The following is a 14,070-nucleotide window of genomic DNA, read 5'->3' as shown; positions in this document are numbered from 1 at the left end:
TTTGGTTTGCTTGTAGCTCATATCTTGTCCGTCGTCTTGGCCATCGAGATCCCATTTGGTTCTTATGTCCTTAGCCAGATATATTGACTGCAGCAAGATCTATTACTCTGGCTGCAGGTCGCAGGCGGTGGAGTAACCAGTCCTCTACGACTTAAGACCGCCAAAAATCTCGATTAGATGTCATCCAACCCGCCGATCCTTTCCATCCCCCCTCAGCTCTCTTCACCTGCCTCCCATATTCGCCACTATCTATCATCTATCCGACCGCATGCGGCAGAACATGCTCGTGCAGGTATCACTCACTTTCAGAGAGCGCTGGAAGCTGGTAGCTCGAAGACTCTTAGCAGCAAGGGTTCCGAAGGGAAAGAACCGATTATGTTTGGGAAGCGGCGAGATAGCAATGATCAGGATAGTGACTGGGTGACCACAAGGCAGGAAATAATGGAGAGAAGGAACAATACTCGGAAAGATATCAATAAAGCACCAGTTCTTATAAGCAACGATAGATCTCAGCTGAAAACGATCCAAAGTAACATTTTCAAAATGCCACTGGCTGCTGTCAAGGAAATCAATGGTTTCCCATCCAAGGAGAGACCCCAACGATCAACAAAGGAGAACGGCGATGAAACCAAGGATGCAGAAACGGAAAGCGCCCAGCGTGAGTATCCTCTGCAGATTCAAAGGGCAGCACGCAGTTCCTGACTTTATACAACATAGGTCGACTAGAACGCAAACTTCGTCGTCGTGAAAGAGCAGCAATTGGCAAACCCAAACTCCCTACACCTTTACGTTCAACCATTAAAAGCAAACGTAAAATTAAAGCGTCGTCTATCGATGGGTCGAAGGAAGAATCAGAAGGATCACTTGTTCTAGGCAAAGGAAAGAAAAAGGGTAAGAAGTACAGAACTATGCCGGAAATAGTAAAGACCTACCAAGCCAAGAACGTACAAGCGCTGGGTGGACGGATTACGGTGCGTTTTAAGGAGCGTTAGTACAATAGATCTCTGCTGATTGCTGTGGAAGGCCAAACCCGTCCAGAAGCAAGGTTTTTTGGGCCATGGAAAAGCATCATTACCCATTAGGTTACCTTCAGAGAAGGCTCGGATGGCTCCCCGTAAATCTATAATAAGGCTTGCCTTGCATCCAGAAAGTTCCTGACACTGTCCTGCAGCCCGAGTTTTTTCAGAAGACCAATTCCTCGGATCCCACGGTGCATCACTGGACCCGACGATGGATAAAGAAGTTTGGAGCCAATGGAAAATTCGAGCACCTCAACCGGGCCCCACGCTACGATCACAGTCCAAGGGAAAACAGCCACAGCAGCAATTGATTACTTCCCCGCGGTTGGTTCCGTCCCGCTCTTTACCTTCTCAACGTTCTCCTACACGTGCGTCGTCTATCAGGTCCATCATGCCTTCGAACCATCGTCAGGAAGTTGGTTCAGGATCCCGGTTTTCAAACGGCAGGCTCCCACCTCCAGGACGTACCAACTCCTCTAGCTGGCATACCGAAATTACAGAGGAGCGTTCATATAAAAAACAACAGCATTCAACGGGTCTTGACAAGAAGACAATTGTCAGTATTCAGTCTGAAGGCAAGGTTATTCCCGATCAAGCAATCATCAGCATTCACTCCGACCCCAAACTAAAACCTACCCCGACTGTTGATGAAGGCGAGCCGACAGCATTCGTAGGATCAATTTCGGACACCGCGCCTTTTCTTGGAGGTTCAAATGGTTTGGCTTCTACGCGGGGTGTACCTTGGAAGGAGAGCACGCCAAGTTTTGGGAGGCCTAATCATGTTGGAGATCTATCTTTTTGCCAAACACGCGTTCAGGGAGTGGATAATAGCCAAGCGATCGGATGCTTTCGACGTAGTCAGAATAATTTCCCTTTAGTCTCATTCCTCTCGAATGGAGCAAATCCCAATACCGAAAGATTTCATGACCCACGACAGTTTCAATTCTCATCTGCACCGGTATTTCAGAGCATGGACAATTCTATGGGGGTAAGAAGGGTGCCGACAGAAAACGAGCTTCAACTACACAGCGATACCTTACAGCAGCAAACTGAATCCTTGACCGGACAACAGCCCTATCACATACAAACCGCAGACGACATGGCATTCCATGCAGATGGACCATCAGTCTCGACAATGTCACAACTTCCAGTATCAATCTCGTTCCAAATGCCCCGATATAATCAATCTCAGGCCGCACGGCGAAATAACTCCCCATGCGAGGACGACGGCAATAAGGACTCGGAATCCCTGAGGTTCCATTCGTTTTTCCAACAACAGGCCAATAAAGAAAACCTTCAAGCGCCATTAGGTGCATATCAAGAAAAGCAACGGATTTCGCTTTCCAAATACCATAGCGCTTATCACACCCACCAAGCGAACTTTATGCCTTTGCATGAGTGGCAGCCTCAAGCAATGCCATCTTATGAGCCACCAATCCCATTGTACCAGGACAGCATGGACGATGATTCAAGGGTCTTTCAAGCACCTTTCCACTGGGCATTTAATCCTGTCGAGCTGCAACGACAGACGAACATCCGATCTAAACGACCCCAACCGGTACCTTCGACTATCAACAACAATCTTGATCTAAACGTGCTCAATGCCAGCCATGGAGAGCCAGTGAATACGGTTGATGATCATTATCTATCTTTCGACCAATTTGACCAGTCAAGTTTTGTTGAACAGGGCATGTGGCAGGAACGACCAAATGGAGGAGTAGAAGAGCAAGTTGGAGTGACGGAAGAAGATTGGCATAGATTATGGGGGCAACGGGCGTATCGTAGATGAGTTCAAATTGAAGGATGTGAAAAGCTTGTCGGGTGTTGTTTTATTTAATATCTACTCGTAGCTTGCTGATACCTATCACCTGTGTAAAATAACTACATATGGACAAATGAATGTTTATCTGCTCAGCGTGCGAACATGTGAGGATATGCAGTAGTACTTGTATAGCGATATAATGGAAAGAGTCCCACCCACAAAAAATAATGAATGGTTGGGAAGAGTGACGAAGACCTTTCACTAGCAGATTTCGTTTTTACATCACGTTCTCATTCAATTAACGGCCTCAAATTTTATTTAGAGAAAAACAATAGTGAAAAACGTAAATGCAGTAATGCGATGTACTCGTATTGTACCGCTACCACGCCGATGGCAATACTTTCCCATCTTTTGTCGCCTAATGGTATTTCTCTCATCGGCCGAACTGAGAGTAGAAATCGAAAGGTTCGGCGGCCGATATATACAATATACGAAGAAATGTTCGATGCTTCGAGCTGTATTCAGTTATGCGGCAATGGAAATTCGTTGTGGTAGCGAGCAGATAAGAATCGGTGATAAGGTGTTGTTGGGCGAAAAAGTGCCACAAATCCAAGTTGATAAGAAAGCGTGAGCGCCGATAGGAGATACGGAACGATTAGCGGTATAACAGCGATAGGGCGGCTTCGGCCGAGAACGGCGGCCATCATAATAGTCTATTTCTGTACGTTGCGTTCGATTTGCGGCTCTCTTCTCCTCAGGCTTTTAGTGCTGTGCTGCTGTTCACTCTTCTTCATTTTCTTTGAACGTTTATCTGCGGTACCGATTGAAGCATGAAGCGGAGCATGAAGTATGGTATCTGTTTTCTGATGACCAATGTCAGATGGCCAAATTACTCGATTTTCTTCTTGACTGTTTTTTGTCCAGCCTTGTCTTTTTCTTCCTTTTTTTTCGCTTGAAGCATCGTATGCTATGCGATATACAATTGGCAAATGGGCAAAGAGAGAGAATTAAATCCGAAAAACCGAAGAAATCGCTCAAGTTAAAGATCTCTAGTAGCGCTGAACTCCCGAATCGCACAACAGAGCGGCTTATGGATGGAGCTAAAGGGTGCTCGTGAAGTGACGAGAAACGTGGAGACAGTGGAGGTCGTCAAAATGAGATCCGAGTTGTTTTATGAATATTTATGAATCTGGAACTTCAAATCTGCGCGTAATTGGCTTTGCGGCGGATTATCTTCTGATTAGAAAAAGCACACCGTCTGATTGGCCAGCGATCTTCATGCAATTCGGAAGCCTTGGAACGACAACGTATGTTCTCCCACATGTTTCGCATCTTTCGCCAGTTGAATGATGAGCGCTCGTCGAAACTCAGCGACTATCCTCAGCTGTCAGTATTTCCGATAATAGAGCGCTGCTGAGCGCTGTGATGAGCGCCTAAAATAAGTAACGCATATTGCAGATTCCCGACGCCCGCTGTGTTTATATGTATGTCGACTAATTAAAGCGCACAACGGAAGACCAGGGAATAGGTAGGAAGTAGATGGCGCTAAGCGAAGGGAAAAAGAAAAAGACAGAACTTGATCAACCCTTGGCCCCCCATAAAGAAAGGTCGACGAAGTTGGTTAACCGGCCAGAAACAAGCAAGTAACTAACGTGACTAAAACCAGCAGTTGAGTACATAAAAGACAGTAGATAGTGACAGCAACAATAGTCAGCACCGCAGTTATCGAGCGATATACCACGCAATTAGGTTGTGTATTTTGCACAGCAATTATTCCTCTACTTTTCCATTTCCAGTCTTTTGAAATCATTAATAGCGGCAATTATGATGTGGTTCAGTCTTAATCATCAGTAGTGTAATTCCCACCATTAACAAGAAGAGACGTAAATGTTTACAGTTTATTAACAAAAACAACCAGGTTTTGAGCTTTTTGCAGGTTCTAAGCAATAATAGCATGACAGGTTTGATAGAATATCAGAAAAAGAAGAATTACAATTTTTGAGCGCTATATGAAATGAAGTCAGTGAAGAATGCCGATTGGAGAAGAGCGTCAAAACATAAGAAAGATCAGGAAGGTAACCAAGAAGGACAAAAATACCAAAAAAATGTCCCTAGCCTGAATCGAACAGGCGCCTCAACAGATTATCCACTCCACAATGTTACGTCATAACCACTAGACTATAGGGACTTTTGATATTAGTCGCACTCCAAATTCATATAAAAACAAATAACCATTCATAGGCTTATTTGCCGCGCCACATTGTCGCCATCGGCGATTGCGGATCAGTTTATCCTGATTCCTGTTGATTCGCGATAGCGACCAGGGCATGTGGCACTTTAGCTAATCATATCAAATCTCTCGCCCCAATCCGGCAACCACGAACTCGCGCATCTTCCCGAGCCGTAAAACGCGAAATTTTCGGTGTCGTTCTCGGTGCTGGGTGAGGGATACCCCTTTTTTCTCTTAGAAATAGTGCGGTATTCTTCATGTCCCAATGCATCTTAGAGAAGTTTTTGGCTCTGTTACTGCTATAAACCTCATTCTCGCATGTAGTTCTTTGGCAGTTAGGAAAGCTCGACCTCGCTCCCTACCTCTGATGATCTGAAGATGATGGCAAATTGTGACGGAGGTTTTCGAGAAGCAAGCGCCGAGTCGTCGAGCATTGCCGAAAGGGAAAAGACAAGAAGATTTTTATCTCAAATGTATCTCAGGGACAGTCCCTGACCGACTGTAATGGACGGATGCGCATCACCATAAAACGTAAGATTAGAAGCGCAGTGGTGCGAGCCAGTCCTTTTTAACCGCGACCCTTTTTTGAAGGGCCTCTATTTGAGTTCGCTTGGTGCTGCTGGTTCACATGGGAGAGTCAGTTGAGCCAAACTATAGAGAATAAGAATGGGGATTGAAAAACGCTCCTTATAAAGGCCCAACAAAAACCGTGCTGGAAGCCAGAGGGTCCAAAAAATCTGACAGGACGGTGTCTAACGAGAAATATGGTGGGCGGTAGACAAATATATTAACCGGGGACAGATTAATTGATGAACTGCATAATTTATTGCAGCATGAGATCATTGGTTGTCATCAGCGGCTGTGCGAACGAGGGCGAGATGAGCGAGAGGCTGGGCGTTGTTGGGGTGCACCCGGAGAATCCCGCTTTTTGAAGCTTGGGAAGTGATATCGATCTCCATCTTTTGACTGCCGCCTTATCCCATCTTATCCAATCACATGATCGAATGGATTGAAATCGTTTCGTCGACAAAATGCGGCGGCGGGAATGGTCTTTCAACAACTAAAAGATGACATGCCGTGTGATTCCGAAGTAACATGTCAGATGTTCCGTGGAAACTTTTTTGTCGAGTCTGTCTTCCTGCTGGCTCCGGGCGCAACAGTGCAACGCACGGAGGAGATGGGTAAAATCGGCGAGAGCGCAGCGCTCAACGTCAGCGAGAAACATCGCGAGCTATAATTGACTTCTTATTATCCATTAAGGAAAAAAAAGAAAAGGAAAAAAAAAAAAACTGCAATGTATTGCATGCTTGCTTGAGCCGAGGAGGAGAAACAGTCATCTGCTCTTTGCCACCCTTGCTGGCTTTCTGGTGGACGTGACCAACGGCAGGGAAGATACACGATCATTCATGGTACTCCCACACCACACGACGCACATCCGTCTGGGACGGTCAATAAAAGGTATATACGTAATGTATAGATGAAGCACGCACTCTGACTGGCTATGCGTGTTGTGTGGCTGATGGCATACTGTATCAATGTCAGCCAACAAATGACCTTTTGACCTCCATGCATTCATAGCGAAGTAGCGCATCAGAGTAAACAAAGTAACATGTCGTTCTTTCTCCATCACCTCCCCTTTGTCGCCAACAATTAAATCGTCGTAATCAGCGCAGTTCTGTCGATCGTCCCGAATTGTTATCTCCCTTTCTGTTTCCTCCTTTTCATCATTTCTTCATCCTCTGAGTCTTTACTTCTTATCTGTCCACGACCTTAATCCCAGAACTGCATTTTAACGCCAATTTTAATAGATCCACTTGGAAGCACCATCAAGAATAAACTGCTTAACCCCATTATCGGCCGGCGAGTCTATTTGGCCACGTAAACGAGGGATCTTGTTGCGCAAAGGGGAGCCAACAGCGGTCGAAACTGCAAAATTACTCCATTCGGTAAGTCGATGATCTAATCAGAAAACCATCGCCTTCGTCCTTCCAGCAATCTCCTCTTTTTATCTATCCTTTTTATCTTCCCATATCCATCTAAATCATCTATACATACATTATTTACATAGTATTTCCTATCCATCCAACTCGACAGCCACGGCCACGTTGTTTCAAGTCCTGTCCGCTCTCGAAAATTGTCTCGATCGAGGTCGCCGCCGTCTCCACACCCACTGATAACACTTCCCCAACAGATCCCACCCCGCTCTGTACATTCTTTTGCAACACCATCGACATCGTGAAAGCCACCTAAACGTTTTATAGTACCAGTGAGTACTACTCAATTTTTTTTTGGCAATGTTTTCCCTCGCATAGGGATCCTTTCATTTTTTATCTTGTGGCTGCTAAGTTGTGCTGTGGGCACCGCTCTCGCCCGCTGGCGGGGCAGAGTTGTAGATTTTATCTTATATTCTTTTGTCACCTATCATCCATCCACCCCTTTTATTTTTGTTTAAAACATTGCCCATCCTTTAAGCGTGATTGGTATACCATGGCACGATTCGCTGACGTTGCCACTCAGGTGACAATGCCCGAAACGCATACCTCCGCGCCTCAGGACAACGAGCATGAACCTTCAATTGGCAGTCGATTCGAAAACCGATTTGGTCCCGGGTGGAGAGTAGGGTTCGACAATTCTAATGAGCGAGGAGGCGTCGACGAAGATGCTGCCGAAGACTCACCCCCTCCTCGTCGAGAATCACTTGATACATCGGATAAGGAGGTCGAAGCGGCCGAAATGGAAACGCCAAATGTTGAGAGAGATGAGTTGGAGTCTGATTATGGGGAGCCAGTTCAACAGCAAGGACATGTTGATTCTGAAGAAGAGCTGGATCAGAAAGAATTGATCAGAAGGGCTGCAGCCAGAAGAAGACATCAAAACAAGAAAGAAGAGCAAGGTAGTGATGGTCAGCCATCCGCGAAAAAGAGAAAACGTAAGTCATTCGCACACTTGGTCCCACCCATGCTGAAAGCGATTAGCCCTCGCCCCTGCCAACGCATCTCCATTGCCTTCTCCGCCTCCTTCCACTGCTGTCACGGCGTCAGCTCATCCTTCTGCTGGAACTTGTCCTGGTGACGGGAGATGCAATGGTGCTGGTGGCAAGGCTGGCTGCGAAGGTTGCCCAACCTACAATAACTCGATCGCTTCTGGATTGGTCTCCGCCAGTAATTCCCACGCAGCTTCACATCCTCCCAATGTGTCTGAAGGTATTGAACGTCCCGTTCGAAACATTTATGATCGCGAGCATCGTCCTTACGGCTTCGACCGTTTCATGGAGAACAGTATGGGTAACGGTTTGGCTCCAAGGGCTTTACCTCGTCAGAGCCCTGATCAACGACAGGCTCACCCTTCTCCCGTAACCACTCAGCCGTTGATGCATCCGACTTCCGAGAAGGGAACTCCAACAAGGTTCTCACCGGATAGCGACGTCGAAACTCCTGCCGCTCCTGGTGGTAATGGATCGGGGCTTGCTGCTACTCCCGTTGGAATGAGCTGCAGGAATTGTGGGACAAGTACCACTCCTTTGTGGCGAAGGGATGAAGAGGGTCGACCTCAATGCAACGCATGCGGTAAGTAAAAAGGAAAAAAAAAAATGCGAGCACGTAGCTAATGTCATTAACAGGTCTTTATCACAAGCTTCATGGTGTTCCTCGACCCGTAGCTATGAAAAAGACTGTTATTAAACGACGCAAGCGTGTTCCTGCTGTTGGTAGTACTTCTACTGGCGGTCGTGGCACAAATGCCGAGCTCCCTTCACCTGCTAGTACGCCCGTTTCCGTTCCGACGGTCACCGCTCCGCCTCCTCACGTGGCACCGCCTCTTGATGACAAGGCTCACCGTACCTCTCCTCCTTTTGGTCACCGTGCTTCTCAACCTCACTCGGAACACCGAATCAACCATTCTCTAGGTCCAGAGGCATATGGTCTTGCCGGTAGGTACGGTAAGCCTTCTACCCCTGCTGGTATGAATTTGCCTAGCTCCGCCTCCACCTCGTCTTTGAATCTTCCCGAAAGGAAGAAGCCTTGGTGGCAAGAGGGCCGAGAAGGCCGAGACCGTGAGAAGGAAGAGAAAGACAGAGAAGCCAGGGAACGCGAAGGGGTGAGTCATGTTTCCTTCATAGATTTCCCTTGCTTTTCCCCCTCTTTTCATATGATCGCCTACCATCCTTCCATTTGCGAAAAAGTTTCATGGCCTTCTCATCTGATAAGATGTGCAATTGATATCATGTGGTGGTGACTGTGATTATAATGATCCGTCGAGTCAAGTCACCATCTACCTTCCTTTGTTTTCATTCTCCTGCTGGTTGGCCATGTCTCCCATTGTTTCACCTTTTTATCCTCTTCTATGCTCCTTTCATATTTTACCGTCCTTTGTCCTTATCTCGTTCGAAAGTTATGGATGAGAAGAGCATAAACCTATCTTCGTCCATGACCTCGATCTCATATCCTCCCCTTCTACACGTAATGATCTGTTACAATGTTTGACAGCATTCCTTTACCACCTCACTTCATACCCAAATCCCATTCGGTTTCAGCGTCTCAAAAAGTTACAGAGCTGACGAGATGTCTTTCTTCTCCCAATTCCAAACTTTCGACTGACCGCCGATTGCGTGCCATTCAATTCAACTATCGCCATTATCGCCACACATCTGTTCCTCCCGAACCTTCGCCTACTGTCGACACTTCTCATCGACGCGCTTCCCTTCCTGGTGCGACGCCTGAACAAATCGCTCATCAGCTTGCTGCAGAAGCACTTCTCACGATGGCGCCCGCTGCTAATGGCGGACCTTCTCCCGAAAAACGAGCCGAAAAGTCCTCCGGTGCTGGATCTGTGCCTGCTTCTCAATCTAGGCGTACATCCATTGACGTCGACATGGCTGATAGCGAGCCCCGAGGTATTAAGAGAAAGAATGAGGAAGAGTCACGTGACATTCGCGATCCTCGTGCTTCTATGAGCCTTGGCCTTCACAGTATGGACCGTGACCGAAATAGGTCCAAGGACAGGACATTTTCTCATTCTCCTCTTATCAGCACCGACCCTCGCTCTGTTCAGCCCTCCAATTCCCACCTTCCAAGCTCTCGTCTAGGCCAGCCCCCCACGAGCTCAGCATCTCCTTATCCTGCCACTACCCAACAGGGTGCACCTAACCGTTACTCTGTATACGGTCCTACCACTCGCGACCCACTTGCCGGTAGCTCCCCTTACTCTTTCAACGCTTCGCGATATTCCAACCTTCACATGCGTCGCGACCTTTCTCCTTCTGTTGGTGGCGCCACCTCCAAGCCCAATGTCCTTTCTCCCCCACGACGTGCATCACCCGCGCCTGCTCCTGATCCCCGGGAACGATTTTATCCCTCACCGTCCGCCGCCGCATCTGCCGGCTCGGCGCCGGCCAGTGTCAATGCTGCAATGGCTGGCTATGGTCACTACTCTATGAGCCGCAGGGAGTTGCAGGAACACCGAGAGCAGCTCAAGGAAGGCAAGCGATGGCTCGAAGCCATGATGGCTAAGACGGACAAGATGCTGCACATGGTGGAGAACAAAATGGCTTTGACTGTTGAGATGAGCTCTGGTCCTTCTGTAGCTGGACCTGGCGACAGGCCATCTTTGTCTTCCAATGCCAGCCCCGTCCCCCCACCTGGTGCAGTCCACAAGATGAGCGACGATTGGGAGTTTGAGGAGAGAGAAAGACAGAGACAGAAGGAAATTCAGAGGCTTGAGCAGGAAAGGGAAATGGACCGAGCTGAGAGGGAGAAACGTGAGAGGGAAAGGGAAAGGGAAAGACCTGGATCTTATGAGGATGTCCGTGGGCGCCCTAGAGATAAGTCGGAGGCTGAACGTAACCGTGACATCCTTCTCGCGAGCCGTAGAGTTTCAGCGGTATCCCCTAACCCGGCTACTCGAGCCGCTGCCGCGTCTCGTGAGAGTGCGGCGTCTTCCAACGGAAGCGCTCCTCAACAAGGTGAAAAGTCTCACGGCGGTACGAATGGAGTTTCTGGCGGGAAGCGAGAAGGTAGTCAGTGGGACGGAGAACCCGTGATGTCTGGTGTGCCTTTGCCTAGAAGAGAGCAGCAAAATGGGATTGGGAGCAGATTGGGGAGAGGATTGTGGAGTTTTGACGTTAGGAGTTGATAGAGTTGGAGTTGGCACAGGCGACTAGTGATTATACAGGCAGTTGCTTTGTTGAAAGTTGATATACGAGTCGGAATATGGTTTAGATCCTCTTTTTTTTATCTGTCATTCTATGTACTAAGGGCAATGCATAATCGATCTATACCGCTTGAATAGTTGCTGGCTATGTCTTGCTTGAAATTCAAATGTACGAGTACATGATGCTATAATGAAAGAAGGGCGAGGGGCGCGCTATGCGCCATTATTTAACAGACAAGATGCCGACGGAAGAAGTTCAACACCTCCACTTTAGTTCAAGACCGCAATCGTGTTCTTGCATTCTTCGTCACGTCAAGTATTCAACGCTTTGCATTTCACAGCGTCCCTTTTCTTCAACCTTTACCACGCATTCAATCAGAGATAACTTCACCCCGTCAAGCTGTCGCAGTTGCAAGAGCAAACGCAAACGTCCATGGCCTCCCAACCCGTCACATTTCCTAGCCAGCCCCGCCGAGAGATGGCGCCTACACCTTTACGCTCACACAAGAGTGCGAGTGGGTTTGAGTACCCGGCGATGTGGAGTTTTCCCCCTTTCTTCACGTAAGTCTTTTTCTTTCCGGAGTGGTTTGTCCCAAATTCGGCGTGCGAGGCCACCTAGAACCCGGTAACCTGCTTTGAAGGGATTGTTAACTTCTTATGACAGACTCCAACCCAATCCTCAAACATTGGCGCATCAGCTACAACTATGGAGGAGGCTGGTACTCGACTGGTCAAGGCATGAAAGGGTGTTCGAAATGAATACGGACAGTACAGGGAAGGATGTACTGGAAGTGTTCGAAAATCGGACAATCAACCGTGAATGGTTTAGCCGACTGAAGCTTGTACTACCACGCTGGTTGCTGACGATCTTCTAGGGAGGCTGTTACCGCCTTCATTGAAAACTTTGATGGGTGAGATGGTCAAGAATGGTATGCATCCTCTGAACTGCTTGTTAAACCTATACACAGGGGTTCGCGATTGACGCATGTTCCAGGTGAAGCAGCTGCCAACCCACCCAAGCAAGATTCACAGTACCTGATTTACTGGCGAAAACCCGAGGAATGGGGAGATATAATATACCACTGGGTAAGGATTAACGTAGCTGGCACTTCTGTGTCCTGATTGACTAGTGGTGCAGGTAATGGACAATGGTCTCAACTCTAGTATCATGACATTCTACGAGATCACGGATGGTGATCTTTCACATACGACAGGTAAGTCTATTTATCGCCTCGTACTTTCTGCATTTTATTTCCCGATTGACTAACGGGCACATCACCATTTCTAGAGTTCCACGAACTTCCTATTTCCATATTACGAAAAGCACTAGAGACCTTAGTAAAGCGCGGTAGAGCACAAATAATAGAAGGGAAAGACGAAATTGGAGAAGGTGTACGTTTTCTCTAGGTGTATTTGGGTATACGGCTATCTTGTCATGGACTTAGCATTTTGTTATTTGGACTCTTATTGTGGCGTAAATGGGAACGAAATCGCCAGTACTGATATCTTCTTGGAGGATACAATGCTGAGGCTCTCCTTATGACTAATTCTTTCTAGCATACTGCGGATGGTAAAAAGGATAGATGGTGATAGGAAGGCTTGCATGTCCATTTTCCAACTCATGTACCTTTTAATTTGCGAATTTTTCCCAGCTATTGCCCCAGGAGGATAAGTCTCTGTGTGTGTGTTTTTTTAGCATGCCTTGATATCATATATTTAATCATTATTTTAAGACTTTGATATTAATGGTTACCGACGTGTGATCGTTGAGGAAAACGATGTTGTTAGTATTCCCTGCTGATTAGCCCCAGCATGCTCACTGAGATAAAATGGTTGATGATCTAATCTGGGAAGGATTTACTACTCAGGCCCCTCCATAATATCTGATTAGCACTTGGAATGAATGTAAGGATTGGTGCGATGATCTCTCAAAATCAAATACCGTTTACTAGGCATATTGAGGCATGTGTTAAGAAACCATGCTGCTTTCGTGATTCCTAAATCTGTTCTCTACACCCGAAATCTGTATGGGATTCCTTTTATGATGCCTTCAATTTGTGGCATTGGAACTAAATTTAAACTTCGCGTGGATATGGTTCGTGCTATTTCCATCTTCTTATAAATCATATTGCGAAAAAAAAAAACTGCACCCAGTTCTCGCACTTTAAATACGATGGTTAACTCAGTCGTCCGAATAGCGTCGTCTTCTACTCAGCTAAGTGATGATGAACATATGTGAGTGTAAGTTCTTTACGAGTTGTAATTGTACAGTCATCGTTCAACAACACTATCAGGAGGTATCAGAGTTAGCGAAAGGATACAAAGCAACTCTTCTATGGCACATTTCAGAGTAAGAGAGGATAAAATAGAGAAAAGGAGGAAAAGTAGCATCCGTTTACGACTTACCGAGTTTTATTCGGATCCCTCGGTGTCGGTGGACCGATGAACGACGAACTAACAGTTGAGAAGAGAAGTTTGAGACCGGATCTGATAAGTCCGATCATCCCGCTCGTCACATTCCCCCTTTGGCGCGCGCGATGATAATGAAAATGCAAGAGCTATTGTTACTTAGGAGGTTGCATGATGTGGGACTGAATAGATGGAAGGTAGAGGAGGAGAAGCATGCGGGCTTTCAGACCTTGCCTCGTTATTCGTTGTTGCATTTGCGTGAAGAAGTCTCTTTTGTGTGTGGTGTGGACTAGTGGTGGGGGGCGCACGCAAGAGTAGAGAAGTCCGTCCGTCGAGAGGATAGTAAAATGGGGCTTTCTAGGAACGAAATGAACTTCCGATAATTACATCAGACACTTGATAAATAAGCACCCAGATTAATCTAATTCACTTTCGTAAACTGAGGCTACAAATAAGGCATTCCATTGTTGCAAATTGGGCTGTCTCATTATAGCGCAGGAGAG

General features: G+C 46.9%; 3 protein-coding genes and 1 non-coding gene across 4 annotated transcripts; 3 read left to right on the top strand and 1 right to left on the bottom strand.

The window, feature by feature from the left end:
* The first annotated feature begins 12 nt into the window (after window positions 1-12).
* On the top strand, window positions 13-2,929 carry CNJ02935 (hypothetical protein). Its single transcript, XM_024658782.1, has 4 exons — window positions 13-658; window positions 718-971; window positions 1,024-1,114; window positions 1,172-2,929. The coding sequence occupies exons 1-4, from the start codon at window positions 178-180 to the stop codon at window positions 2,806-2,808; spliced, it is 2,463 nt and encodes an 820-aa protein (XP_024514461.1). The 5' UTR covers window positions 13-177; the 3' UTR covers window positions 2,809-2,929.
* Window positions 2,930-4,887: 1,958 nt separating this feature from the next.
* CNJ02930 lies at window positions 4,888-4,969 on the bottom strand. The gene has a single exon. It is a non-coding gene; the product is annotated as a tRNA-His (tRNA).
* Window positions 4,970-6,934: 1,965 nt separating this feature from the next.
* CNJ02920 (gata factor srep, putative) lies at window positions 6,935-11,289 on the top strand. Its single transcript, XM_024657992.1, has 5 exons — window positions 6,935-7,277; window positions 7,529-7,940; window positions 7,987-8,577; window positions 8,631-9,106; window positions 9,746-11,289. Exons 2-5 carry the CDS (start codon window positions 7,535-7,537, stop codon window positions 11,138-11,140), a joined length of 2,868 nt encoding a protein of 955 aa, XP_024513687.1. The 5' UTR covers window positions 6,935-7,277; window positions 7,529-7,534; the 3' UTR covers window positions 11,141-11,289.
* Window positions 11,290-11,437: 148 nt separating this feature from the next.
* Window positions 11,438-12,807, top strand: CNJ02915 (hypothetical protein). The gene is made up of 6 exons (XM_024658781.1): window positions 11,438-11,719; window positions 11,823-11,974; window positions 12,034-12,087; window positions 12,153-12,244; window positions 12,297-12,372; window positions 12,447-12,807. Exons 1-6 carry the CDS (start codon window positions 11,592-11,594, stop codon window positions 12,563-12,565), a joined length of 621 nt encoding a protein of 206 aa, XP_024514460.1. The 5' UTR covers window positions 11,438-11,591; the 3' UTR covers window positions 12,566-12,807.
* The last annotated feature ends 1,263 nt before the right edge of the window (window positions 12,808-14,070 follow it).

Source organism: Cryptococcus neoformans (genome assembly GCF_000091045.1).
Source record: "Cryptococcus neoformans var. neoformans JEC21 chromosome 10 sequence".
Lineage (NCBI taxonomy): Eukaryota > Fungi > Basidiomycota > Tremellomycetes > Tremellales > Cryptococcaceae > Cryptococcus > Cryptococcus deneoformans.
Note: the sequence above shows the minus strand (reverse complement) of the source record. Positions and strands in the feature narration are given on the sequence as shown.

Coding starts and splice junctions, on each gene's coding strand:
- CNJ02915 (XM_024658781.1), top strand. CDS start 11,592: ATGGCCTCCCAACCCGTCACATTTCCTAGCCAGCCCCGCCGAGAGATG. Junction 11,975..12,033: donor CGAAAATCGGACAATCAACC/GTGAATGGTTTA, acceptor ACGATCTTCTAG/GGAGGCTGTTACCGCCTTCA. Junction 12,373..12,446: donor TGATCTTTCACATACGACAG/GTAAGTCTATTT, acceptor CACCATTTCTAG/AGTTCCACGAACTTCCTATT.
- CNJ02920 (XM_024657992.1), top strand. CDS start 7,535: ATGCCCGAAACGCATACCTCCGCGCCTCAGGACAACGAGCATGAACCT. Junction 7,941..7,986: donor ATCCGCGAAAAAGAGAAAAC/GTAAGTCATTCG, acceptor GAAAGCGATTAG/CCCTCGCCCCTGCCAACGCA. Junction 9,107..9,745: donor AAGCCAGGGAACGCGAAGGG/GTGAGTCATGTT, acceptor ATCGCTCATCAG/CTTGCTGCAGAAGCACTTCT.
- CNJ02935 (XM_024658782.1), top strand. CDS start 178: ATGTCATCCAACCCGCCGATCCTTTCCATCCCCCCTCAGCTCTCTTCA. Junction 972..1,023: donor CGCTGGGTGGACGGATTACG/GTGCGTTTTAAG, acceptor TTGCTGTGGAAG/GCCAAACCCGTCCAGAAGCA. Junction 1,115..1,171: donor GAAGGCTCGGATGGCTCCCC/GTAAATCTATAA, acceptor ACTGTCCTGCAG/CCCGAGTTTTTTCAGAAGAC.